At 32.8% G+C, this 27,671-nt stretch overlaps 4 protein-coding genes across 7 annotated transcripts in view; 2 read left to right on the top strand and 2 right to left on the bottom strand.

Annotated features, from left to right (window-relative positions):
• Window positions 1–587: 587 nt before the first annotated feature.
• Window positions 588–19,128, bottom strand: LOC123709283 (inositol polyphosphate 5-phosphatase K-like). 2 transcript variants are annotated; one of them, XM_045660483.1, is made up of 10 exons: window positions 18,967–19,124; window positions 18,753–18,872; window positions 16,956–17,181; window positions 14,150–14,325; window positions 12,173–12,418; window positions 11,056–11,209; window positions 5,632–5,835; window positions 4,740–4,883; window positions 3,502–3,697; window positions 588–2,710 (listed from the first exon to the last, which is right to left on the bottom strand). In XM_045660483.1, exons 1-10 carry the CDS (start codon window positions 18,978–18,980, stop codon window positions 2,526–2,528), a joined length of 1,665 nt encoding a protein of 554 aa, XP_045516439.1. In that variant the 5' UTR covers window positions 18,981–19,124; the 3' UTR covers window positions 588–2,525. The 2 variants fall into 2 exon arrangements, with proteins under 2 accessions (XP_045516439.1, XP_045516440.1); XM_045660484.1 differs by lacking the exon at window positions 5,632–5,835 and having other exon boundaries at window positions 18,967–19,128.
• An 883-nt stretch (window positions 19,129–20,011) lies between these two features.
• Window positions 20,012–21,766, top strand: LOC123710219 (geminin-like). Of its 3 annotated transcripts, none has more exons than XM_045661984.1 (5): window positions 20,012–20,161; window positions 20,275–20,396; window positions 20,746–20,883; window positions 21,098–21,224; window positions 21,372–21,765. In XM_045661984.1, the coding sequence occupies exons 2-5, from the start codon at window positions 20,278–20,280 to the stop codon at window positions 21,486–21,488; spliced, it is 501 nt and encodes a 166-aa protein (XP_045517940.1). In that variant the 5' UTR covers window positions 20,012–20,161; window positions 20,275–20,277; the 3' UTR covers window positions 21,489–21,765. The 3 variants fall into 3 exon arrangements, with proteins under 3 accessions (XP_045517940.1, XP_045517941.1, XP_045517942.1); XM_045661985.1 differs by having other exon boundaries at window positions 20,018–20,130; window positions 21,372–21,766; XM_045661986.1 differs by having other exon boundaries at window positions 20,023–20,062; window positions 21,372–21,766.
• Window positions 21,767–21,802: 36 nt separating this feature from the next.
• LOC123710218 lies at window positions 21,803–23,903 on the bottom strand. The gene is made up of 4 exons (XM_045661983.1): window positions 23,753–23,903; window positions 23,379–23,664; window positions 22,500–23,027; window positions 21,803–22,246 (listed from the first exon to the last, which is right to left on the bottom strand). Exons 1-4 carry the CDS (start codon window positions 23,761–23,763, stop codon window positions 21,941–21,943), a joined length of 1,131 nt encoding a protein of 376 aa, XP_045517939.1. The 5' UTR covers window positions 23,764–23,903; the 3' UTR covers window positions 21,803–21,940.
• A 366-nt stretch (window positions 23,904–24,269) lies between these two features.
• Window positions 24,270–27,671, top strand: part of LOC123709557 (probable ATP-dependent DNA helicase HFM1) — a 36,930-nt gene continuing 33,528 nt past the window's right edge. Inside the window, exons 1-6 of the mRNA XM_045660962.1 lie at window positions 24,270–24,322; window positions 24,547–24,737; window positions 24,811–24,891; window positions 24,964–25,089; window positions 25,817–25,946; window positions 26,802–26,973. Coding sequence (XP_045516918.1) covers window positions 24,306–24,322; window positions 24,547–24,737; window positions 24,811–24,891; window positions 24,964–25,089; window positions 25,817–25,946; window positions 26,802–26,973 — 717 coding nt within the window. The 5' untranslated portion in view covers window positions 24,270–24,305. The remainder of the gene's footprint in view (window positions 24,323–24,546; window positions 24,738–24,810; window positions 24,892–24,963; window positions 25,090–25,816; window positions 25,947–26,801; window positions 26,974–27,671) is intronic.

Raw genomic sequence — 27,671 nt, 5'->3', positions numbered from 1 at the left:
TTTTTTTTACTTTTAAGCAAAAGTTTTTGTCTATATATGTGAAAATTTACGTGAGCGATAAGGACAAAAGGTTTTTCTCATGGAATGGATGAAGTCGAAAGTGCTGTTGATATTTTTATAGAAGATTTCAGATTCTGCATTTCAGAATTGGTTCTCTTTTGTTAAAGGACCCTTAGTGGAATTGTGGAATCGACCATTATTTGCAGTGGTGGTTCGCGGCAAATAAATGGTGCTCATTGTGGAATAACGTACTTCGAGATAATCCATATTCTGTTTCTACTAGCTAAACTCAGCTGCAAGTAGAAGATGCAAAGAGACCCAAAGAAAGGCATTGGTCGACGATTCAAACCACTCTTCCTTGAATACGGTCAAGTGGAAGCTGGTACTGGGGAGATCCCGCTCCGAGGCGTGAATAGAGCTCCATGTACTCGAATTGTACTTTGACACAAAATGTATGGAACATATGAATCACGACTTACGCACAGCGTTTTTTGAAGCGTAAAAATTCAATTATATATAAATGACAATATCAACTATTAAATGCTGAAAATGGAAGTTAACGCACGAGCTACAGGGATCCAAGTCACGTAAAGGCCTCGACTGGAATCCCCAAAAAATTGGCCGCCCAAACAAACAGCCTGGCAAGAAAGCATCTGGTGAAAGCTGGAATGACCTGGAGTGAAGTCAGAAGACATGTCTAAGATCGATCAGCGCACGCTGGATGGCCTTTGCCCCACAGGGGGATAGGACTTTAAATCAAGTATCGACAATGTAAAACGATTTATAATCAATGAACTGTTCCAATAAATGTTCAATTGTCATTTTTTTTGTTTAGACAATCTCTCTCAGAACAGCCTTATTCATAAACGTACACCTCAACTATGGTTTCGTCTCTTTTATTTATTTACAAAGTGATACGAGTGTGATAGAGACAAAACATGATGTATTTAGTACGTTTTCTCTTTTCACTAAGCCTCTTATTACAGCCTTATTCATAAACGTACACCTCAAAGATAGTTTCGTCTCTTATTTATATAGAAAAAATACGAGTGTGATAGAGACAAAACATTTAGTACGTTTTCTCTTTTGCACTTAAGTCTCTTATTACAGCCTTATTCATGAACGTACACTTCGAAAATGCTTTCGTCTCTTTCAATTTTTTGCAAATTGATACGAGCGATAGAGACAAATCATATGTTTACGTTTATGAATAATGGAACAAGTTTTGAGTAAATATCTCTCTTTTTGTGACATAAAGGTGGGATTTCAGCAACGAATTAACTAGAGAGCTAAGACTAATTTGTATATAAGTTTTTTATATTGCACTTTTATAGGCAAAAACCTTTAAGTGGGGAGACAAATGTCGGTTAATAAATTTTTTGCACTTATAAGTATTGTATCTTCTTTAGTTTGTAGTTTATGATTTCTGTATTGAAAAAGACAAAGAAGAGTGCTATTGTTTGTATTCCCACTTAAGTTTCACGATTTATTTCTACTATGCATACAATAAACAGATATAATTAATATTATATCACCTTAATTCAGTTATTTTTTAATATGTTAAAATTTCGTCGGGTTTAAATTAACTTTACGAGTAAAAGTAAAAGGTATTTATACATGTTTAAATCCGAAATAATATCAGGTACTCTAACTATAAGTACGCAAAGTAAGTACGTCTTTTATTGTCTAAATTGTGCTCCTACAGCACAAAATATTTCCATCTCTATCTATTGTAAGCTCATAAAAAGAGTCAAGGCTAAGCAACGATTAAGCTAAAAATCGTGAATAATTAGTACTTTTAGCTATATAATCAAAATCTATGTATAACTTTACCCAAAATCTAATCACTTCTATTCCAATTAAAAATACATACGCAAATACGCGTCCCATACGCGTATATGCGTATAGCATACGCATATACGTATGGGACGCGTAAAACGCATACGTGTAACGTACGCATACACTTAAAAACTCGTACGCGTACGTACCAACCTTTATCCTATATATTTAATACCATAGACCCTTACAGTTAACCTTTACCGCATGTATTATTGTACAAGGAGATACAAACTTTAAAAGTACTATGACTTTGATATATGACGTAATACATTTATCAAAAAAAAAAGGTTATTAGGCTTTTTAGTTTTTTTATAAATAAGAGGTCAAGCACGTAAAAGCGATAAGAAATTTCATATTTTTCAATAAAATCACATTTTGGTAACGTAGTCATAAAATCTCTAGTCATGTATACTTATAAACATAAATATTTTAAAAGCGCTTGTCATTTTAAATAAAGCAGCCCTTGAGCCCTTTGCTCCTGAAACTAGGTTTTAATTAAACACGAGACTATACACGGATTAGTGCACATATATACAACAGTTTGAATTATCCAATATGGCAAACTAATTGGCAATACATAAGAATCGCTTATACATTAATAGACCAAATTAAACTGGAAATAAAAAAAAATATTCTCACCCGTCCCCGTTCTTGCGTCTCGATGTGGGTGACAGATATGTTTTTAGTCAGTCAATGCTCAGGTCGTTTGAGAAATGGCGGGAAAGCTTTGCCACGTCGAGGCCTGTGAAATCTGTGAACACGTCCGTGTTTACCGACATCGGATTAGATGTACTACCGGACGCCTCTGAGCATGGGTCTATGGAAACCATTTGGTCTTCCTTGCTGCTCACTTCGAAGGGATCGGAGATGCCTGGAATATGTTTTAGCAAATTTAGAAAAAGGCGAAGAAAAAATGCGCCCCCCAAAAGTTTTGAAGGTAAGAAAGAGGCTGGTGTCATACAACAAAACCCTTTGTGAACCTAGACTTATTAAGTAAATCTATTTTTTAGCATGCATTTTTCCAATTTCCAATTCCTATTCATTGAATTGCCTTATATTAGTCAATATAAGTTATTTTGTATTTTGTATTTGTATCGAGTATTGTTGGCCTAATGGCTGAGGTCGTAGGTTCGATCCCCGGCTGTGCACCAATGGATATTCTTTCTATGTGCGCATTTAACATTAGCTCGAATGGTGAAGGAAAACATCGTGAGGAAACCGTATCTTAGACCCAAAAAGTCGACGGCGTGCGTCAGGCACAGAAGGCTGATCACCTATTTGCCTATTCGATTAACACATGATCATAAAATAGATACAGAATCTGAGGCCCAGACCTAAAAAGGTTGTAGCGCCATTGATTCATTTGTTAGTATAGTACATATAGTGCATCATTTATAAATAATTTTGTTTATTCGATATTGCGTGCGTTTAGTAAATGTCTCTTTGAGTAATGGTCTTATTTTCCTAAAAATGATAACTAACGTAGAATGACGATTCCAGTAATATCTAGAATATTTTTTATCGTAAATATATATTTATTGCTTTATTATTTGCTTAGTTATATGTGAATCATACGATTTTTTGATTGTACCTGTTATGCCTGAGTAACATTGGTTATTAAAGTAGTAACTTTTTAAGACGAATGTTTTTAGTTTAACTCACCTAAAACACTCTTGACTTCATTACTCGGTTGGCTGAAGTATATGAATCTGTAGAATCCCGGAGTTCTAACCCCACTGCCAACGGGAAAACTCAACGTCACAGTACGAGCCTCTCCATCAACGTGAGGCGATTCTTGAATACCCACCTTGCTCACATAGTCATATGTTATATAGTCGTCTAGACTATGGAAATTCGCCTAAAATAAAAATAGAAATGTTTAAAAAATGACCGTTTGAGGCTAGGGCCATAAACGTTATACAAAAATACTACAAGACAATAAAGAAATCAAATAAATATAATCATGAACGAGAATTACTTAGGAACTTATGCATATAATAAAATAGATAGATAGAGATATTTAATATTTGCTCTTACGAAAGAAAACATTGAGCGCCTGAGACGAAAAAGTAAAATAATCAACGAACCAGATAAAAAAAAAGTTAAATATTGATTAAAGGGTTTGTTACCCTGCTTTATTTTCATATAAAGTGGTTACAAACTCATTGTTTCCCATTTATTTATTTATTGATTCAACAGTTAATTTTAACTTAACGGTATTAGTAATACATTTTACTGTAAAGAAAGCTAAATTTATTTTACTATCGTCTTTTTGTAAAACTAATGAAATAGACATCAAAGAACATAATTGTGAACAACGCCATCTATGAGAGAGCATGAGAAAGTTGGAAACGTAAAAATTTAATTTCATTCTTGTCAACAGCGCCATCTATGAGAGAGCATGGGAAAGTTGGAAACGTAAAAATTTTATTTCATTCTTGTCAACAACGCCATCTATGAGAGAGCATGAGAAAGTTGGAAACGTAAAAATTTAATTTCATTCTTGTCAACAGCGCCATCTATGAGAGAGCATGAGAAAGTTGGAAACGTAAAAATTTAATTTCATTCTTGTCAACAACGCTATCTATGAGAGAGCATGGGAAAGTTGGAAACGTAAAAATTTAATTTCATTCTTGTCAACAACGCCATCTATGAGAGAGCATGAGAAAGTTGGAAACGTAAAAATTTAATTTCATTCTTGTCAACAACGCTATCTATGAGAGAGCATGGGAAAGTTGGAAACGTAAAAATTTAATTTCATTCTTGTCAACAACGCCATCTATGAGAGAGCATGGGAAAGTTGGAAACGGAAACATCTCATTTCATTTTTGTCTTTTTTCTTAGAAATCAACGGCATAGTAAACGAAAAGTCCTGTAATCAAATTTCTTATGATACTTACATCAAAGATACCAATCCAATCACCCTGGTTGATCTCGACGTCATGAGACAAGGTACACTCCGTCCTAAAGTCCGCATCACCGATGTACCATATACGAGATATTGGCGCAAATTCCACGATTTTCTCCGTGTAGTCCGCAAAACTCTGTAAATAATTATAATACTTTAGATTACCATTTGATAATTTGTTTATTTTCACAGCGGCGTTTGTGATCACGCAAGTTTAGCATTACATAATCCTGGCGCTTTCGAGATCATTTTATTTCTAAAAGGCTGATTGCCTTCTGTGCCACGACGTCTAGAAAGTCTAGTGGTGCAGATGGGGTTCGAACCTACGACCTCAGGGAGGAGTTGCAGTTGAGATTTAGCACTATTATTTTGCTATTCATGTGCATATTTACTATAACAAGCATCAAATTCGAAAACCGGAATATGAAGTCTTCAAAATGAAGAAATCAAGGTCAAACCGAAAAATACAAAACCTCACCATAACGAGTAAAACTATTGGAACTAATTTCTTTATATGGCAACAATCTCTAAGATCAGACAGCGTCAGATTTCAATGTGTTGTTGATTCAATTGTACATGGTCTAATTCTTGGATATTATGAATCTTAAAGTCCGAAAACTATTAAAAGTCAGTTAATAAAAGTTATTTACAATATCACAAACTATCTGTCAGAAATAAAGTCTGAAAGAATACGCTATAGATGTGTCAAACGTTAAAAAAATATGCATGTCTATGACTAAGCTTAGTGTTGCCATAACCATGGTAAATTTACCTTTATTTTTTTATGTTAAAATCTATGACGTAATCGAATAAACTTAACAAAAAGGTATTTCAAACATGCATCATTAATGAAAGCTAAAATGCAAAATAAAAGCGTGCATCACCTCATCCGCGGCATCGACTACATCCGATGTACAGCTGGGCTCAAATTCTGCATCCGACTCTTCTATGGGATCCATCGGAGTTTCTAAATCACCAGCATCATCATTCATGGGCATTACTAAAGCTGAACGCATGCGTATAGACGACCTTGACACTTTGGTGTCAGGTTCTTCAGCTAGCACCGTGCGAGGGAATGTTTGACGTACCTACCGTGCAAGGGTTAGGGCATAAGCATGGAGAATACAAAACAAGTAATCAAGCAATAAGGAACCAAAAATACAGTAACGCTACAACGTGCTTGGTTCTCAGATTTGTGTATCTGTTTTGTGATAGTTTGTTTTTGTCTGCTAGGCAAATAGAGCTTCTAGAAATAAAACTAAAGAAAGACTTAATTACAGATAATAAAATGGCAACTCAAATAAAAGAAAAAGTGAACTCCATTTGTTGTAACGTAATAATTTCCACATAACTCTTACAATTTTATAATTAGACTACTGTTGTGCAATAATAATACTTTCCGTTTCAACATAGCACAGGTTTAGAAGATGCTGCTTAAGATTGTTAGTGAATGAATAAAGTTTTAAACGAATTTTAAGATATTAATATGAAAAGGTATCTGAAGGAGAAAATTGTAAAAATATCTTAGCCAAAAATATTTTATTAACATTAATTTTACACATTAAAAGAAAACACTTTTTTACCGGATTGAAGGTTGATACGGTCACCGTAAACACGCGCGCTGTAAAGCACCCGAAACGCGGGATTAAAATTATGTAAAATAATTATAATAATATATAGCTTCAATCCGGTAAAAAACTGTTTTCTTTAATCAATTTTGACTTATGGCCGTAAGCCTCTTAAACACATTGTCAACCAATTAATAAACCAATTTGTTATATTGACCAAATATTCGCCATATAAGTTTTAGATGAACTTTTTTAAATTTTAAATTCAAAAAGAGGTTATGTCAAGGATGAGTGTACTATACTATATATGTTTGAAGTATCCTTGGACAGTCTAAACACTGAGTGGCCTAAAGGCCCTAGAGGTCGCAAAGTGATATAAATATATATCCACAGTCTGAACAACTTTGTTAGCGAGTTTCAGAGTATGACGTCATCGCAGTGATTGCAGTGTTTATTTATTTTTTATTTATTTACACTTCGTTACACTACAAAATAAAAATAAAAATTAACATAATTAAATCAAAAGGAGGGCAACTGGCGGCCTTATCGCTTACGAGCGATCTCTTCCAGGCAACCACTGTGAGTAAAGAAAAAAATAAATGTATTAAATAAGATAGGCAAGTAGTGCAAAATACATGTAATACACAGTTGTTAAACAAAACTAAACAGGAATAAAATATTAAAGATACATTAAAGAGTAAAAAGACACATAAATCACGATAATTTAAGATAAGTCTCACGTCAGTTAGTAGTTAGTAAGAAAGTTCGGGATACGATGTGGACAGGTAATGTTTGTACAGAAGAAATTTAAAGGAAGATAAAGAAGGAGCTAAGCGAATAGGGACGGGAAGTGAATTCCATAGCCTAACTGCGGAGATCTTAAAGGAATCGCCAAGAAAGGAGGAGTTATGAGATGGATTTTCAAGGGTATAGTTTTCGGAAGAGCGTAAGCTATTGTTATGGGCTCCCAAAAAATTGAAATCATTTTTGAGATAGGAAGGAGTTTTAGGGTTGAACAGGATGGAATATAGGAGATGAAGAACATGAGCATCGCGTCGCTGACGAATTGGCAACCAGCCTAGCCGCTTACGGAACGCAGAGATATGATCGTACTTTCTTAGACCGAATATAAATCTGATACAGAAATTTTGGAGACGATCCAGTCTATTTAGCAATTCCTCGTTAAGATCGGAGGAGCAGGAATCGGCGTAGTCCAGTAAAGGCAGGAGGAGAGATTGCGCCAGTGAGGTTTTGGTACTAAAGGGAAGAAAATTACTAAGACGTCGAAGGATACTGGAGGCACCGTATAATTTTCGGCTAACTTCTTTAACATGCTGCTCCCAGGATAAATTTTGATCAAATAAAACCCCCAAATTTTTTACTGTACGGCTAAAATTTAAAATTACACCATCGATATGGATAGGGGATATCCTGGCCCAATCAATTCTCGTCGTGAAATAGGGGCTGCCAATAATTAATACCTTACTCTTTTTGGGATTGATTAGAAGACCAAATTTTTTACTCCAGTCAACTATCTTTGCCAGCTCATTGTTGGTAGATTGTATGGCTTGCGGGAGATCATCGAGACTTGATTGTACGTAGATTTGAAGATCGTCAGCGTATAAATGAAAATTAGTTGAAAGTCGGAAAGTTAAGGAGTTAATATATATAGCAAAAAGAAGAGGAGAAAGTACGCCACCTTGCGGAACGCCAGATTCAATCAAACTCCACTGAGATATGCAATCGCTTGTCTTAATACACTGGCGGCGCCCATTAAGATAGTTAGAGAACCAGTTAACAGCATGAGAAGAAATATTAATAGATCTAAGCAACCCCATTAGAATTTTAAAATTAATAGTATTAAAAGCGTTGCTGAAATCTAGCAGTGTGAGAATTGTGAGTTGTTTGTGGTCCATGCCTTCGCGAATATCATCGGCTACTCTGACCAGAGCAGTAGTAGTGCTATGTCCAGGTCGAAACCCAGACTGAAGTGGATTCAGTATGGAATTTTTGTTTAGGAAATTATTTAATTGCTCATGTATGAGGCGTTCAAGTACCTTGGATAGAAATGGCAGAATCGAGATGGGTCGAAAATCAGAAAAAGTACTAGGATTAGCCTTTTTGGGGATAGGGATGATAAGTCCATCCTTCCAGCAAGAAGGAAATTCACCTATAGAAATGGAAAAATTAAAAATATGTGTGATTACAGGAAGTATAAGAGAGAGAATAGGTATGATCATAGCACGACTAATCAGGTCAGAACCAACAGCGTTGGAATGAATAGAAGAAATACTCGATTCAACTTTCTGACTAGAGAATTCATCGAAAGAGAAAGATGGAAAACTAGGACGAGGGAGAGATGATATATACTCAAGTGTTAAGTCCAGATCGATATTACTTGAAGTGGAGTGAGAGGTAAAATGGGCGTTTAGGCTGTTTACGTCGATATCAGGAGTCATGGCAGTACGTGGTGGCTTACCGATACCCAGAGATTTTAAAAATTTCCATATTTTTGAGGGATCCCCATTAGACACTGAGTCGTGAATGTGTCGTCTCTGCGCATCGCGACAACGCGTGTTGCAACGGTTGCGCAAGGTTTTGTAAAATACATGTTCCTTATCCGTTTTGGCTGTTCTCATCTTGGCCTTAGCACGGTTTTTTTGTTTAATCAAAGATTTGATTTCATCGTTGAGCCAAGGAGCAGGTAAATGCTTGAGTTTAACGGGCCTCAAAGGAGCATGTATATCATAAAGATTAGTGATGGAGGCATTTAGTAAATCAACTTTACCATTGAGGGTGGGACACTCGTAAATCGTGCTAAAGTCAATTCTGGCCGCATCTATAAGCAGACGCTCGGTGTCGATCGCAGCAAAATTACGCCTAAGGACTACGGTGGGTTTTAGTTTAGGAGGTTTAAGATTGAGAGACAAATAAATGAGGTCGTGATGAGAAAAAGCAACAGCAGGAAGTTGGCCATGGTTGGTAACTAGGTCAGGAGAAGAGGTAAATATAAGGTCCAATAAGGAAGGAGTGGAGCCTGGGGCTTTGTGTGTGGCATTAAGTGGCAGGTTATAAAGATTATAAGATTCGGTGATGGAGAGCAACTTTTTCGATCGGCAGTCGTCTTTGATTAAGCAGGTATTGAAATCACCCATAACTATTATGTTTTTATAGAGAGGCGAAAATTTTTCAAGAGTGTTATCAAAGCCTGCGAAATAATCGACTAAAAGAGAAGGAGAGTAAAACACTCCAAGGAGAATTTTAGTCTTACTGAGCATGACCTCCACCAGAAGATGCTCGCATTCATTAGGTGGTGGTGGTTGAGGAGACATACTGATAATAGTGTAAGGGATGTGCGATCGTAGGTAAATAGCGACGCCACCTCCACGCATTCCAACTCGATCATTTCTTATTAGGTTGAAGCCGGGGATAGAATAGCTGAGGGAGGACAGGGTTGGACACAGCCAAGATTCTGATATAAGGATAGCGTGAATTTCGTTGGATACAAATGTTGTCAACAAGTCCAAATGGTGAGCAGGAACGCTTTGAGCATTAATATGGATGACATTCAAGTGTCGCGATTGGTCTTTAAATAAAGCTGTGAGGATACTATGCAAGGGAGGGGGAGATATCTCAGCGCTATGGAATGATTCGAAATCCGACGAAGATTGTTCCTATTTATTGTATTTATTTATTCATAAAAGTTTCGAGTTTTATATCGCTATAATAATTAAATCCGAATATTTAAATTTCTTTACGCGATATTTTATAAAACATATGACGTCTACAAAGAACTGTTATACGTATGAGTAGCAAAAACAAATTTAAAGGTGTTAATCGAGTTTTTACGTTCGTGTTAACGATTACATGTCATGATAAGTATCTTATGACAATAATATTGAAGAAATTTATAAATCTTTAGTCTACAAGGCGTCTTCTATTGTTGTATTTTCCCGAATAAACAAACGTGTTTTTGGACATTAGTTACATCGAAATTGGATGAGTAATGTTGTGGTATCCACAAATTTCTAGAGCGGAAATGATAAATATAATCATACCATCTATACCGCTTAAATTTATTTTAATACAGTCAAAAAAGTTTTTGAATGCCCGACAAAATATTTTGACAAATAAATTAAAATTTATTCATTCATTCGTTAGTTCATTAATTGTATGTAGTATACTTACAGATTACTAAAATTATAGTAACCAATTATACTAACATGTCAGGATTACGTAAGTTTCTTAATGCCCGACAAAATATTTTGACAAATAAATTAAACTTTATTCATTCGTTTGTTCGTTCATTCATTCCTATATTTTTTTATTTATTTATGTAGTATTCTTACTAGCTCTTCTTAGCTAACTTATATAAAACAAAAACAATTATCCTAAAATTAAATCCAAAACTGGAATACATAATACATATATACAAAGAGGTACAAACATCATTAAAAATAGATCAAATACTTAACCAAGTATATCTAATTCGTGTGTTGTATGATAGTGTTTAAGTGTACTTTTAACGCTCAATTAGCGAATTTCGGCTCCCATATTTGTTACATGTTAGTTGTTATTTGAAAAATCCATGCACTCATACAAAAAGAGGCCTAAAGCCTATATTCATTAAACCAGCAAATCATAAACACAAAATACAACTTTCAAGAAATTCAATTCTACATCCTTGTCACTCGTATGCCACATTAAAAATAAATGAAAGAGACAACAAAATTCACTCACCTTTACATTAAATTGTGCTACCACTGGCTTATGGTCACTAACCATGTAATGTGGTACGTGATTATATGATATAAGATCCGCTCTCAAAGTTATATTTTCGTAATTATCCGCATTAACCTTATATAACACTCGGTCTGTCCATGACGGCTTTCTCCTAAAAAATTTAGAATTTAAAATAAATTATGACTCAATATGATATGTATTATGCTTATTGCTAACATGCGATCAGAAAAACTAGGTGTATTTAAATACATACAAAAATAAATTAGGCTGTTTATTATAATCTACACACAAACATTTTGCTGCTAGTGTTTACATAATTACAATATATATTGGTAGGGTAGTTAGAAAATTATTGTGACGTCATCTGACGTCATTCGCTTTCTGGCCCTCTTGCGCGGTCAATAATAATAAAAATAGCCAAACATAGGGTAAAAAACCGCCTTCAACGGGGAATGCGAGGACCTTTACTTCGCACTTCGCTCACTCCAGTGAGCTTCCGTCCTGCCCTTCAAGCGACCACACCGCGATGGCCCAAGCCGAGGTTCGAGTCTCACAGGAGACGCCCTTGCGCTAACCGCGGGACAAAACGCCATGTCAGGCCGAGCTGAGCTGAGCCCTTAAGGCTTAAGGCCTAAGCCCTTTAAAAAAACGCTTTCTGGCATTCGGAAAGGTTGTAGTAGTGTCGACATTAAATTTGCGGCTGTTTGTAATTTGTTATAATTGATTAGAAAAGTGTACTAAGTTTATTATGAATTAAGTGTTTAAATTGAGTTTAAAATCGCAAAATAATAATTAAACCGTGTAATTTGTGTAAATTGTTTTTTTTTTTAATAAGTTCTTCTGATCCTAAATATATATATATATATATATATATATATATATATATTATTATCTTTTGTTAAAATAGCTTTTACACAAAAGCACGCGAAACGTCGGAAAAAAATTAAAATTTAGAATTATGTAAATAATTATAAGTTTTTAATAATAATACATAGCTTTAATCCGTTCAAAAAGTGTTTTTCTTAATATATATACATACATATTTAAGGGGAAGTATATATATATATACTTCCCGTTTAATAATTAAAAGATGAAACAATTGCGTAATACTTACTTCAGGTCATATTCATATGTGTTAATAACATACTTATATGTCGGCGGGAACTGAATCTCTCCCTCAGTAAACTCCGACAACGCTTCACCACTGTCCTTCACCGCAAACAACTGATCGTATTTTAATAACGATGCGTATTTGTCTTTTTCAATTTTCTGCAATTGTTCAACTATTTCCTCTGGTGTGAGACTGATCTCAGGTGGATATTCCAGGCGGAAATTTAGATCACCTATCCAAAATACATAGCTGAAAAGATGGGAAGGAATAACTTTCATTAATTTGAAGATTGTTAAGTGCCTAACTAATACCTAATCCGCTGTTTTGCTTAACAATAAACAAACACTTACTCGTAAAATCTAAAATTGGAATTGGTGGTTTATAATTAAAAAAAAAATAACATATATGTTTACAAGAATTGATAATTATCTTAGAAAATATAGTTCGTAAAATATACTGTAGATAAAGGATTACATATGATGTGGTGAACTTTAAAAAATAAATAATAAAATAACTGGGAGGTAACATTCTGCTTAAAAACAGTTCTCACTACATATATATCCTCGGATACGTGACACGTATGTATTACATACATTTGGAACCTGGTTTTGGAAATATATATAAATATTATTATTATTACTATCTACTATTAGTTTAAGGAACGAAAAATTAGATTCCTAAACATCAATTGCGAATATGAGTACATCCAAATAAAAACATATAAAATCTTGTTTATGTATAAAGTTTAATGTTTAATGTATTGAGTTTAATATTAAGTACAGTCTACTTAAAACAGGTCTCACTACATATACATCCTCGGATACGTGTGACACGTATGTATTTAACCTGGTTTTGGAAATATATATAAATATTATTATTATTACTATCTACTAATAGTAGTAAAAATTTAAAAAATGTAGTATGAAGTTCAAACATTGTCGTTTAAATTAACAAAGCCAAATGTAGTCGCACTAATAATATGTACTCATTTGTTTGCCATAGATTTTCCTGTAATTTGTTTTTTATATTTCGCCGTGTTGATTGCCAAATTATCATTATGCAAGTGTGAATATAAATTATTTATAATGTCTTGAAAGTAGATGAAGCCAGATTGGTATGTTACGACCATGGTCTCTACCCCTACGGGAAAAAGGCGTAACTGTATGAATAAATATAATTTTTATCAATTCGCAAATATTACAATTTCATATCATTCTATTTTTGTTAAAATCAAATAAAATTTTGTTATCTACAGTGCTTCCTGGTAACTTTATCAACACACCTTTAGATACATACAGATAACTGCATCCAATCACGAAAGTTGATAAGAACTGATAATATATTTATCCCTTATTTATAACACTATATTCAATTAATAATAATAGATTGAGATAATAAATTTAGGAATAGAATAAATAGTATGACAAAATATTGTAAGACTTCTTCATCTAGTTTAGCCTAGAATTTCCATCGTAAGATGTATTTTAACAATTAACTGCTTCAACCCATGATGACGAGGGCTTCAGGTGCTAAGAATTGTATAAATAATCTTGATTTGATATATTACAATTCAGAATGTTTAATTTATTCATAAGCGTACACTGTGTTATCTATATGAATAAATGTTTGATTATACGTCATTCTAAGGAATGATTGCTGTTATTGATTCTGTTTAGTGTTAGGTAAAAAATGATAATCAAGGTAATCATAAAAATTGGGCGATAAAGGTATCTAAAATTCTAAGTAATAACAAATCTAGTGACAAACACTTATCTTTTTCTTTGAATAACGGATAGTGAATTCCACTGTTAATATTGATTAAAAATGATAATATTATTCTTTGTTATGCAACGGAATTGCCTTAATACACTCTTTCATTTTTATCATAAACAAAAGAAGGCTGTATTCATGAGATCGATAAAAAAATCAATGGGAGAACTGTTCCTTCAGATTACATTAATATTAATATATAATACTCACTCGTGATACAATATATTTGATGTCTCCTGGAGGTCGTATGTATGTTCTTGTAAAATAGTATTGCAAGAGGTGATTCTATCGGACAGGCAATGTTCGTGGGCTGCCAAATGACAATTTACAAGGCAAAACGAACACCCATATAAATTAAATCTTACACTAACAGCGCCTTTGTTACCCTGTAATAAATTTAAGTAAAGATTTTGATGAAGATTTAATGAAGATAAAAAAAAACTCTCCTCGATCCACACTAAAATTGTGATAACATTATATATTTATTTAATCCTCTTTAGTAATAATGCATATTTCTGTAAATTTAACACACGTTTCGAACTATATGGAATAAAACAATCTGTTTGGTAGTCTTTGAGTTTATGAGGCCTTTATTTTATTAGATTATCTTCTAATACACTTTATAGGTTTAAAAATGCCTTCACTGGCTTAAGTCAGTAAGACTTGCGAGCAGTTTAGTATAGACTTTTAGGTATTTATAGATCTAAGAGACAGGGACACTTCTGGATTAGGTGTTTTAAATATCTATGAAATTAATTGGAGTTTTGTAATGTAATAATATTAAGGAAAATGTATGAGATATTTTTATTTAATTAATATAAACTTTGACCATCGCTATGTAAATTTATTCTATAAGTAGTGAAAGTTAGATTAAAGCCTAAAAAATATTTATTACGTCTAATTGTCTAGGTAGCTGGCTATATTCCAAAGAAAACCTGAAACTAAAAAAAGTGAAAATCTTTCAAAAGCGAGTGCAAAACTAAGAAGAGAAGCAAGAGAGAACAATGCAACACTACATGACATGCAAAGATGCGAAGGGTTAGTAACATAAGATGTCTTGGCAAGAAAATAGGAAACAAAAGAAGACAAATACGAGCTCATAAATCCGAAAAATGTTCTCTGTAAAAGAAAGGATCTCAATCGAAAGAAAATATGGAAAATTTATAAGATATGATGAGGTGGTAGTAAGCAGAAAGGATGGACATACTGTAAAAAGAAACGATCACCATCCAAATCACAAAATCAATCATCAAATCAAAAAAATACAACTCCTATAATATATTTCGTTCCAGAACGAATGCAGGAACTGTAGAATCTACTTAAAATTACTACATACCATGCTGCATACCGGAAAACAAAGAAAATACACAACTCGTTAACAAAAACACATCAATCTGGCGTGCCCCTAGTGGAATGCGACCACCACCTTTGCATTAATAAGAACAGGACAATAATAAGCCATAGAAAAAGACAAGGAATTCAACAAACTACACAGCATTCAGCGTTCGATAGTATAACGCATACATACTATGCGCACAAAAACAATGCAAATGAAAAATATATGAATATAATAAATAACATATACAACAATAGTGTTAGTAAAATAAAACTAGAAAACAATACGAACAATAATTCAAACGAATTGAGAGGCGTAACAACGTAAATGAATCCGAAGGTATAGAATCGAAAAATAACAGCCTCTGGATACGAAACAAACGTAGACGACTTCAGAAACCACTAGAAAGCTACATTATGCTCTAAATAGCTTGACAGTGAAAGTCATAAAGTTGGGCTACTAAGTCTTGCGAGCGAGCCAATCTGAGTAGACAATAAAACAATATAATGCGAAAATAACAGCAGTAAAAACAAAGTAGAGGGAGGAATAAATGCGACGTGGACGAAGTACTGGGGCCACGGGAAAATTCTGAAAGGAAACTACAGTCTACAACACAAGGACATAATTATGGATTGAAAAAATCCACAGGCAGCTGGGGTGGCTACCTATTCGACTCAGACGTGACGCTCATCTTTTTCAACTTCTATACTCAATTCTATGCAATCCCAAAACTCCTTATCTTAAAAATCTTTTCAAATTGTCAGGGTCTTCTATATGTAACGCTCTTCTAGATATTTATTGGAAATTCCATCCCATAGGTCATCCTTCATAGGCGATTCATTTAGGATCTCTGCCATTAAGTCGTGGAATAGGCTGACAGACTCCATACCATTGGCTACCTCCCTATCATGATGACTTGTGTAATTTTGTTTTTCCTTTTCATTTGTATTGTATCGCCATTCATGAATCCGTGAGATTAGATTTTAGTTTATTAATATTTTTTTTATTACTTTAGATCAAGGATCTATATATATTTTTATTCTACTTTACTCGTCATTTTTATGTATTGTGTTTTTTGTGTTATTTTTTTAGTGCATAATATGAATAAATAAATAAAATATTCTACCTTGTCTAAAATACGCAAGTCAAATGTGTTTTTTTAGCAACAAAACGACAATAAAAGTGCAGTCTTGCCAGCATGATAATAGACAAAAGCATCTTAAAGATCAACAAACCAAAAAATGTTGACATTCGTAAAAAAACAAAATTTACAGATACACTTGTACACTCTCTAAAGTTTAAATGGATATGGGCAGGGAATATATCTAGAGCGCGAGATAAAAGATGGACACTTCAAACAACAAAACGGGCTGGCCATAGTGTAAAATAGATGACGTAATAAAACTAGCAGGAAAAACTGGAGAAATGTTGCTAATGACAAAGAAAAAATAAAAATATGGAGGTTGCTTTTAAAGGGGCCATACAAATACTAGAAAACTAACAAAACTAACCTTATTTAGAACTTATACTAACACAAATAATACTTTTACTAAGCAATTAAACAATTATTTTATGGATGAATTAAATAACGTATTATGGTGTTAATCCAGCTCAGACAGCGATGCATATATGTTTCAAGAGCTAAGCAAGAATTAAGATATAATATTTTAAACAACTCACCCATAATCCACCAAAACCAGTCTTAGTATACTGAGCCTGTATATCCCTTAGACGTGTGACATGTTTCATTTGTGTATAAACAAGTATAACGATGCCTTGCAACCGCATACTTTTAGCAATCACAAATCCTTGTCTGCACAGAATTTTATTAAAAGTTGATGTCCACTGGTCTGTGAATATGCTGTCCATAACCATGTTTTGTGGTTGTGACTTTACTTCTTGTAACCTAAAATAAATTGCCGATATAATCATTTATCCCAGGATAATATCCTTCTACAGTCTTAAAAGGAATTTATCGTGAGCTTAACAATCAGTTTATGGGAAATTGTAAGCTGATATTTTTGAATTCTTATAGCTCACACAAAACACTGAAAAATGAATTTTATTAATGTAAAATTATTATGTGTGTACTATAATTATATATATATAATTGGTAGCTGATACTGCTGGCACGTGGCTTTCGACCTCTTTAGCTATGATTTTATATTGTGTTTCTCGAATCTATTAATTTTTACCTTAACATTTAATAAATTAATTCTAACAAATTGGTAGCAGAGCGTTTAAAAAAATAACTTCTGCAAACTGTCGAGCTTGTAAACACAAGCTCAAGGCTGACTTCTGGTACATGTATGTGGAACCAAGCTTCAATAACTTTAGAATCACAATTTTTCAAGGATTTTCTAGCTTTCGCCAGCTCTTACAATTAATTGTATACTTAGGTAGATAAATTTACAAAGCTGTTCCGGCTGGACGTTAGTCATAAGCTTACTTTATCTTGTAATTTTGTTTCCCTAACAGTAACTCAAACTCAAAATATTCATATAGGTAACCACGTACACTTAAGAATGTTCGACTAATAAACGGAACATTTATAACTCCATTTCGTATTTCATTTAAAAACCACAGTCGTTGTTCAGTCACTTAAAATAAAAACACATAAGCTGGTTTTAAAAACACCTTTTAAGTGCCAGACACACAAACAGATCTGGGCTCAGGTTGAATCATAACAAATAAAGGTTAAGTTATATTAAAAGATGACAAAGCATACATTACTGACAAAAAGGGTGCTACATTAATGGTTGGATATAGAAAAGATGGACTGTGTAACATAAAGGTGAATAAAATTAAGAACGCAAATTACAATAAAACTCAAGATAAAAAAGATAACCTATGGGAAAAGCCAACCGTAATTTGGGTCATAAGGTCATATTAATGTAAAATATTAAAAATTAATGGTGAAAAACAAATAGATGTATGGAATAAAATGAATATACAATTGTGAAACTTTCATTAAAGAGAAAATAATATGACTACCCTTTAAAAGACATGAAGATGTTTATACCAACGACTTAGAAGTAGTGCATAACAATGTTAGTAAGCAATTTAGAATGGAATCAATCAATTTATGGGGTATGAAAACTTGTATCATTTTGAAATCAAAATATGGACTTAAGAAAGCAGAAAGGAAATGGTACGAAAAATTGGATACCAAATTAAAATTCAAATCATATAACGCATCTAAAGTGGATCCTTTTTAAAAACACTAGTAAAAACAATCATGGCTGTGTATGTATATGTTGATGATATATTCATTGCTTACTCATGTCCAAAACGCTGGGAAATATAAAAGATCTACTTAAAGCTAAATTTAAGATAAAAGATTTGGGAAGGCCAAAAAATGCTCAGTATGTATATTCACTATAAAGACAATAAAATTGAATTAAACCAAGAGACTTTCATTTAAGACACCTTACAGAAATTAAACATGATTGAGGCTAAATTAAAATTGTCACTAACCCAATAACATAAAAATCTGGTAATGGTTTGTGTTTATTAAACTGCGATGGAAAATCCAATAGTGCATTAAGGTCTTGACTTGGATTCTTAGTTGCAACATTCCAGGTCACAAAATAAAACCTGAAAGATATGTAAACATTAGAAAAAAAATACCTACCAATATATAATATTAAAAATTTAGATCACTTATAATGCTGAATAAAATTGGACTTACCTCAGCGTATTCATTTTGCAATTTTACACAAACCTCGTCTAACATTTAACAATATACCTTCCCATTAAGGATCAATTGATAAGATAACATACGTCCATAAGTTATAGAGATATAGGCTTAAACATATATAACCACCTGGATTACACCGTTCAGAGTTCAGACTGTCCGCCATAGAGTATGTTCAATGACGGGTTCTGTCTAAGCTTGGATCAGACAAATTCACTTTGCGCCAGGCGTGAACCACAAACGCAATACAAATTTGATATGAAATTATCAATGGTTATAATAATATGACGATACGCTTCGTTCTTAGTAAAAGTTTTACAAGGTTTAGTTGGTGACTGTATCAATTATCATTACAATATTCTGGTAGTTTCCTGAAAAATTTGGATCTACTTCTGTATTGGTTTTTTTGTAATAAATTATATCTAGTATTTAAACTGATTTTCGTTTGACCAGTATTTTCTCATGATTGAAGGGTAAATATAATCAAATGCCTAATGTACATGTGGCAAAAAATACAATGAGCACACAAGGAGAGATTATTACACTATTAGACAAACTATCGGGACATAATGACGAAGTCGGTGCTTACTTTAATCCAGGTTGTATAAGGTTGTTGTTATAATTGCTTCTATTTAGCACGTCTTACGAAGTAATAAAACTGATCTCGCATAAAATTATGTATATATTCTCAGAACTTCTCAATATGTTCCACACAATAACGTAGCATTTTTATTTTAATTTGTAATAAGAAGACCAAAAATTTACCAAGACCATACTGAATTTTATTTTGAATCGACAATATTTGATTTTTTGTTAACGTTGTCTGTAAATATTATAAATTAATTAATTATACAGTTAGAAAAACGATATTGATTTAAAAATAAGTTATTTCCTAAATACAAGTTTATTTTAAAAGATTTTAGGAAAAAGCCCATATTATTTTAAAATAGACTATACAAAGAATATAGTTTGGAAAACACACGCCGCCGTTACTTTTTGGCGGGAAACAAGGCTGTACTGTCATTTTGGCAGCGAATGAGTATATCTGTCATTTAACAATTTCTGTTTTAGTTTGCAGCGACTTTAAAAAGTTTGTTTTGCATTTTATGCTGAGTAAACTTGATTTAAATTTCTTAACAAACTTCGATTACCGAAACCGTGAGCAATAACTAAAGTCTCAAGATTTATTGTGAGGGTTTTTAATACACCAAATCTTTTGATATTTTTATGGCGATTTTGCAGTGATACCTACATTTTAGTGTTGAATGATTTATAACAAGTTAATTTGATAAACCGTTACAGAACATGCCGCGAACAACAAGAAGATCCTTTAAAACTCTGCAGCATGCCGCTACAGACACGGAAAATTTAGTTGGCAGACCTTCTAAAAATTTAAAACACCAACTATCTCAAGAGACCCTCATGTAAGAAATATATTTGTATACCTTCATAAATTCACTCTGATTTCTATCACATGTATGCACATAAAACAAATAATTTAACCTCCTCGTTATGAGAAGTCAGTTTTTCTTTTCTTTATAAAGTACACAAAAGAGAGTGCATTTGTTACATTCTAGCCTATACAATAATTATGGCTAATATATAATAATATAAATAAATATCATGTTGATATAGTTTTCTACAATATTATTGTATAGTATAAACTAAGGTAATCTTTATTAACTCTTAATGTTTTGACACTAGTTTTATTAACTCTTTCTTTAGTTTAGTTCTCCATAGGCAAGTCAGTTATAAAAATTAATTTATTTTTAGAGATGTTGAAGTAAAAAGAAAGAATATAGCTACTAAGGAGGTGCAAGTAGATATTAAAGACAAAGTATCAGTTGATGATCTTACTAACCCTGATGGGGCTTCTGAAAAATATTGGGAAATTTTAGCAGAAAAGCGGCAGTAAGTAAATTTTTATTTAAATGTATTGATGGTCAAGTAATAAATAAGTTAGTAACTAACTAGTCATATTAAGCCTCGGTTTTGGAGGCATAATTAGCTCTTAACCTTATTGACATTTTACATTCCTACAGCTACAGCAAGGCCAATCTTTTATATTTAAAAATATTTCTTATCAATACTTGTAGTTAAATTGTATAAATAATTTTTTTCATAGACAAGCATTACATGAAGCTTTAGATGAAAATGAGAAGTTAAGAAAAATTATTGAGGACTTAAAAGAAGAAAACTCTCAATATATAAAGATGTTGGAAGAAGCCAATAGCTTTGTTGAAGTTATAAAGGTACTAGTTTTTTACAACTGCATTTCTATTTGGGTGATATCTTCTACAATATTTGAGACATCAAATTTCATCAAACTAGGGCTAGCCTAGCGCAAACTACTATGAACTTTAAGACACTTTCGTAACTTTCGAAATATTTAATTGCAGGAAGAGCTCGCTAATTGTAGCAACAATGACACTGGCATTGATGTAAATGATATCAGTACAGCCGATGAAGCAGCAGATGAGACACAGGACAGTACTGAAGAAACAAAGACTGAATAAATAATCTTCTCTGAATCTATCACAAAATATAGTTAATATATTTAGTTTCTTTTGTACCTGGTTTTCATATTTTCTCTAAGTAATACAATTTTTCTTCACAATAGATTGGATTGCTTAAGTTACAACCAAAGTTGATTTTTTTTAAGTTGTCAAAAATACTATTTATTACTTACCACATTTTTCATTTACTTTGTGTTCACTTAACTTAAAATGCATTAAGTTATCAATGGTCTAATGCTGTTGTAATACGGAATTTAGTGTTTTAGGAATTGACTTGTTTTTTTAAGATATCAATTATACAAATAAAGACAAAATAAAATAAAATTGTTTTTACTATCTATAATATATTATAACTGCCAAGGATGTCACTTACACTTTTCTATCACAGGAAGACGGAACCTTAGCTATTTTTAAAGCTTATTGTTGAGTAAATGGGTATACAAATTCTTATCTCACAAAGAGAGGTTTTTTAAAAATGCCTTAAAGTGTTCATCAAAATTAGTTTCATAAGTCCAAGGCATTAAGTCTGGATACATAGATATGTCTCTCAATACATCAACATTAACATTTTGTGGCAGAACACTCCTTACTTTTTCATTGATACACCCAGAGGCATGTATATAGTAATTGACTATTAAATTGTATATAAAGTTCACATATTTAAAATCTAAATTATCATCAGTAGTTGGTTCCAAAGGAGTGTATGATTTAATTCTACTTAAATACCCTGTTGTTATTATTGGAACTATAAAGTGAGCCTGTAACAAAAGGAATATAATTTAATAATAGGAATCAAGATTGCATGATGTCTTAAAACTAGCTAATATATTCAGGCTCTGGCAACAAATAGTAAGAGTGAGATTCAAAATGTATATGGGTATACAATATATAGGGTATAGGGAGTTGATCAGATTTAACGCTAAGTCTTGTTTCTGAATCTTACTGTAATATTTAGTTAGTAACTGTAAAGCCATTGACATTATACACTGAAAAAAATTATACATAATTTACCTTTTCAAAATACTCTCTTATAAACTTTTCTGGATTTTGTACAACCTCTTCGCGTTTACCATTTAATGTTAATACTGTAATTCCAGAAAACTCATTCCAGTTATTAACATAATGTTGAATATTAATGGCTGTATCTAAACCATCTTCTGTATATGTAAGAAATAATGTTGCCTCAACTGTACTTTTATTTACATCAGCCCTTGTTGAAGGCTTGAGGGATGGTTGTTTTGGCTTTTCAGCATTTTTAACATATTTCTTGCTTAAAGCTGGTGGCAAATCGTTAGGAACATTTTTTGTCAAGCTAATAATTTCTCTTTTTCCAGTATCACTATTACTTTGATATCCACTATCATCTTTTACAAAACACTGTGCCAAATTACACAATGGATCTTCAACTGCTTTTAGGATATCATATCTCTTCATTTTTATTAATGCATCTAATACTTTATCTAGAGTTGCAGATTCATTTTGCATGTAGACTTTAAGAATTATGTCAGCTGGATCATCTTTAACAGAATGTGATATGTACTGAAAAATAATATTCTAAAGTCAAATACAAAATAAATATTAATTAAGTTTAATTCTGTGTCTTTTATTCTTTCTGAAGAGCTTGTGAAGATTACTCACCCTATATTTTACTAGAACATATTTGTTATTAGCAAAATGTATGACTTACACAAATTTCTCTTCAATAAAACTTAGTTTTAGCATACAACTGTTCCCACAGTTGAACAGAACAGATTTAAAGAGTGTTAAGTTAGTAATAACTAAGATAATATTGCGATCTTTAAAAATAATTAATTTGTTTATTGAAACCCGTTAGAGTAGTTATAAATAGTCATAGACCCTTTAGTGTAGTTATAAACCCTTTTAACTTACATCTAAGTCTCCTTGATTGACGCCTAAAGCAAATCCCAAATCTTTCCATGCATTAGGTGAACCACCCACTTTTTTCACAAGTGTCCTCCATGCTTCATAACATGTTGAACCCATCTTAGACTTAGGGTTTCTATAGTACAACAGGTTTGTGTGAAGATAGCACACTTTGTCACTTAAACTATTCAATTCTGATATTTCCTGAGCCCTTTCGTCTTCAAGAATCTCTTCGAGTGCCAATGTGTCGATACTGATTGTGTCGGCATTATCCTGATCTTTAATTGAGTTCCTAAAAACAAATTCAACATCACGTAAATACCACGTTTCATCTATATGTTATTTATTATGAATAAACCATAAATGGTAACAATACTTACATCTTGAGCATGAAGAATGAATAAATTACGTTTTTTCTTGTATGTAACTATGTTTGTAACCATCTAAAAAGTATAGTGACTTTAGTTTTAGGTAATTTCTAAATACCTTTTCACAATTTCAAATGTTGAGGAAAAATATGATATTATTGTGTCAAAGTACTTCGAAAACAAATATAACAAAATTTGAATGACAACTGACGGCACTATAGTATTGCCAATTTATATATATTAAAACAACAGGCGCATTTTAAGTTTTTAATATATAAACCAACCTGAGGTATCTTTCATACATTTCAATCAACAATTATTACAAAATAAAATACAGGAATCATCTCCTAAACTATTTTACGCACCAGAATATACCAGTCACTATATTTAAATTGATATGTCTTATGGGTTCGTTTTTAATTTCATTATCTATGTATTGTTATAAGATCCATAAACTTGGCTTAGGGGTCTGGTAACCAGGCCATAAAATTAATAAAAAAAAAGATCCATAAACAAATTATATTAGTATTCGGAACTTTTGGCGCCTAAATATTGAACAATAAAGATGAAAAGAAACCAATTGTAAGTAAAATACTATACTAAATCTTTATATTTAAAAAAAATCATGTGCTAGCGGGTGCGGTCGCACTCTTTTTTTTATTTAGGTATAGAATAAGTCGTAAATTATAATTCATATCTAAGATAAAATAACTCGGGTTTGCCGCAGGCTGATATATTATTTATATTGCTAATCATAAAGACGAGCTATAAAATATGTTTATATTGTAATTCCTATTATCTTAAAGGTCTAACTTTACCAACGTTATAGACGACGACGACTCAACGGACTCGCAACCTCTTTCATTACCCTCAACAAACAATGTAGAAGTTACAAGTATAGGCTCACAAGATGGAATAGCTACTAACTTAATTAACCCTACAAGACCCGAGCGAGGTACGGGGCAAAAAGGACACCTTCGGAGTATTGAGGAGATTGGTATAATAATAAATATTCTATTTTATTGGCCAATTTAAGTGACTTGAGGTAATTAAATCTTAAAAATTTTCAGATGAAAAATATCGAGAAGTTTTTAAATATCCATATTTTAATATTGTGCAGTCTAGAATTATTGACGATGCTCTATATTCAGGTAAGTTTATTTTATAGAATTTAATGTTGATGGCCTAAATAGTTGACACATTTTATATTATTTTTATATCAGATAAGTCTTTGGTGATTTGCGCTCCTACTGGATCAGGTAAAACTCTTTTATTTGAAATGGCCATAGTTCAATTACTAATGGAACTTGAGGAGAAGAAAATTAATCAGGATTTTAAAATAATTTACAGTAAGTCATAAAATACTTTTTTTACGTAGTTAAAATCAAATAGTTTTCAATTTACTTCATATATAGTGCATAGGAATCAATAAACCTTGTTTGATAATATATGTACCTCTAAATGTTCAAATGGAGAAAGCTTTGGGTTCAATTCCCGTGTGGGGCCAAAATTGAAAATAATGCAATCTTTGTAACAAATAGTTAAGTTAGAACAATTCCGTGCCTCAGTCGAGCAACAGACAGAAATTTCCAAGGGTTTAGAAAGTAAAAGAACAATGCCAGTCTGAATACAGATAGAACAGTGTTAACCACTGTTAACTTAAACTTAAACTAACTATTCAGACTACGCTTGAGCATCAAACGAAGTCACACAAATTGGTGATGATTAACCTTGAGGTCGTAGGTTCGATCCCCGACTTTGCACCTAGGGATGTTTGGTCTATGTGCTCATTTATCACTCGCTTGTACGATGAAGGAAAATTTTATCAAGAAATTGGCATGGCATGGACAAACAATTCGATGGCATGTGTCAGACATAGAAGGTCAATCTTCTTTTTCTTATAGTGCCATCGCCTTGCAAAGGTTGGCGATCATCATGGTTAGTTTAATTTTGGATGCCGCGCAACAATGACTTGGTGCCTTAATCAAATCTCTGTTGATCACCTACTTGCCTTTAAAGGTTGTATCGGTAGAAGAAGTTAGTCGCTGTAGACTGCAATAGTAATTAAAATTTTAGTGGCTCCAGTAAAGTCCCTATGTACTGAACGCTTAACGGAATGGTATCCAAAGTTCACGAAGCTTGGACTATTGTGTATAGAAGTTACTGGTGATACAGATGTTGACTTTCCACAATTGAAGCCTTATAGGTATTTTAATTGCTGTGATAATTCTGTTGCAAGAATATGGTATACAATGAAATAAAAATAGCCTATGTTTGAGTTCAATAAAAAGTATATTTATTTAATAATATATTTAATGTTACTACACGATCTCCAATGGAGTGTGGGCCGCCTCCAAACACTTCCATTTGCCTCCTATCTTCGCGACTATTTTCCAATTTTCCCCGTATCTGCTTATTTCATCATCTCACTTTTTTATTCCCCTCTGGGCCGTTCCAAGTTCTTTTGATCCATTTATCACAAACGAGCAATATCATCGGCTCATTTCCACCATTTCTCATTTCTCATTTTTTTAATGTGTTCCGATGTCTATTATGGGTTAGTGTAATACGAAGCCTTAAAATTAAAAGGATTTCTGACAAAGGACTGTTTTGTACTTTGTCTTGTGTACAATAAAAAGTTAAAATACAGTGTTGGCTACGTGGCTTCAGCATGCGACACACATTCCTGAGGTCTTTGGTTCGATCCCAGCCTAGCCAAGAATGAATTATCCGTGTTCGCATCTAACACCCGCTGATATGGTGAAGGAAAACATCGCGAGGAATCCGACATTTCCTAAATCCAAAAATCTATGAAATACTTCCTATTTGTCATATACGCAGTACATACAACTTTTCAACCTTAGCCTTCGAGATAGTCAGTGGTTGGACCAGTCGAGGATCCTCTCTTTAAGTTGGAGGAACACTGCATAGCTCTTCTATAAGCCTATGCTACTCATGCATAACGTATATAATGATGAATTAAAATTAATTGAAATTGAAATCAGAAAGTGTTAAATCATTATTTTCATTAATATAAATATTAAAAAAAACGTAATTATAGAATAATAATAACGACCCCAGAGAAATGGGATATGCTAACGCGTCGCTGGAAGGATCATACAAATTTAGTTGAAGTTATAAAACTATTTCTCATTGACGAAGTTCATATCCTGAATGATGAAGTACGAGGACCTGTTCTCGAAGCTGTCGTTAGTCGAATGAAAACTATTGAAGTAAGATTCATCTCAAATTTAGCTTTCATTTATTTAACATAAAATCAGTGTGTGACAATACGTAATAACTCATTTGTTATAATTAGGTCGTTAAATATAGAAAATGAGACCAAAAACTGCACTAAATTTAGGAATAAATAATGGCCATCTTACCTGATGTAACGGACAATTGTGAATTTAAAAATATACAGTATTTACTATATTCTTAACCTACTTAGGAACAATAATGATAATAATTAAAATAGGGGCAGTGTTATGTCAGCATTTCCTCGCTGTATCGCGATACTTATTCATTGAGCGAGGAATGCACCAGCTCTGGGTACTATCCACCAGAGGCTAGTAAAAGTAGCGCTTTAAATCGTGAACTTAAATTGGCGCTTGTTGTCTATGTGTATTATACTTGAAACCCACGGCACTACTCCAAAGGGAACAAATGAAATTTGGACGAAAGACTTATATTTAAGCCGTTTATTATTTTCCGCCTGATCGGCGGCCGCGCCTGCTTTTGTAGACTTGTGTTGCCAGATCAGAGAATTTCCCCCTAGATTTACGGGTTCCTCAACCGAGTTTGCGGCAAAATAGGGTGAAAGGATATTTTATTTTTAGGGGAAATTTAAGAGCCCGCCAAATTCAGTTCTTTTGCTATTGTATATTACTTTTTTGGAACTAGATTGAAGTACGAACACATCGTAAGAATA

Source organism: Pieris brassicae, chromosome 5 (assembly GCF_905147105.1).
Source record: "Pieris brassicae chromosome 5, ilPieBrab1.1, whole genome shotgun sequence".
NCBI lineage: Eukaryota > Metazoa > Arthropoda > Insecta > Lepidoptera > Pieridae > Pieris > Pieris brassicae.
The sequence above is the reverse complement of the archived record's forward strand: the minus strand, read 5'-3'. Positions and strand labels throughout refer to the sequence as shown.

Bases quoted from the DNA above. Each gene is read 5' to 3' on its own strand.
- LOC123709283 (XM_045660483.1), bottom strand. The intron at 12,419-14,149 runs GTGAGTATTATA...CCATCTTTTCAG, and splicing joins TCAAATATATTGTATCACGA to CTATGTATTTTGGATAGGTG. The intron at 4,884-5,631 runs GTGATGCACGCT...AATTATTTACAG, and splicing joins TAGTCGATGCCGCGGATGAG to AGTTTTGCGGACTACACGGA.
- LOC123710219 (XM_045661985.1), top strand. From the start codon at position 20,278: ATGCCGCGAACAACAAGAAGATCCTTTAAAACTCTGCAGCATGCCGCT. The intron at 20,397-20,745 runs GTAAGAAATATA...ATTTATTTTTAG, and splicing joins CTATCTCAAGAGACCCTCAT to AGATGTTGAAGTAAAAAGAA. The intron at 20,884-21,097 runs GTAAGTAAATTT...TTTTTTTCATAG, and splicing joins ATTTTAGCAGAAAAGCGGCA to ACAAGCATTACATGAAGCTT.
- LOC123710218 (XM_045661983.1), bottom strand. The intron at 23,028-23,378 runs GTAAGTTAAAAG...ATTATTTTTCAG, and splicing joins TCAATCAAGGAGACTTAGAT to TACATATCACATTCTGTTAA. The intron at 22,247-22,499 runs GTAAATTATGTA...CTTTTGTTACAG, and splicing joins TAAGAGAGTATTTTGAAAAG to GCTCACTTTATAGTTCCAAT.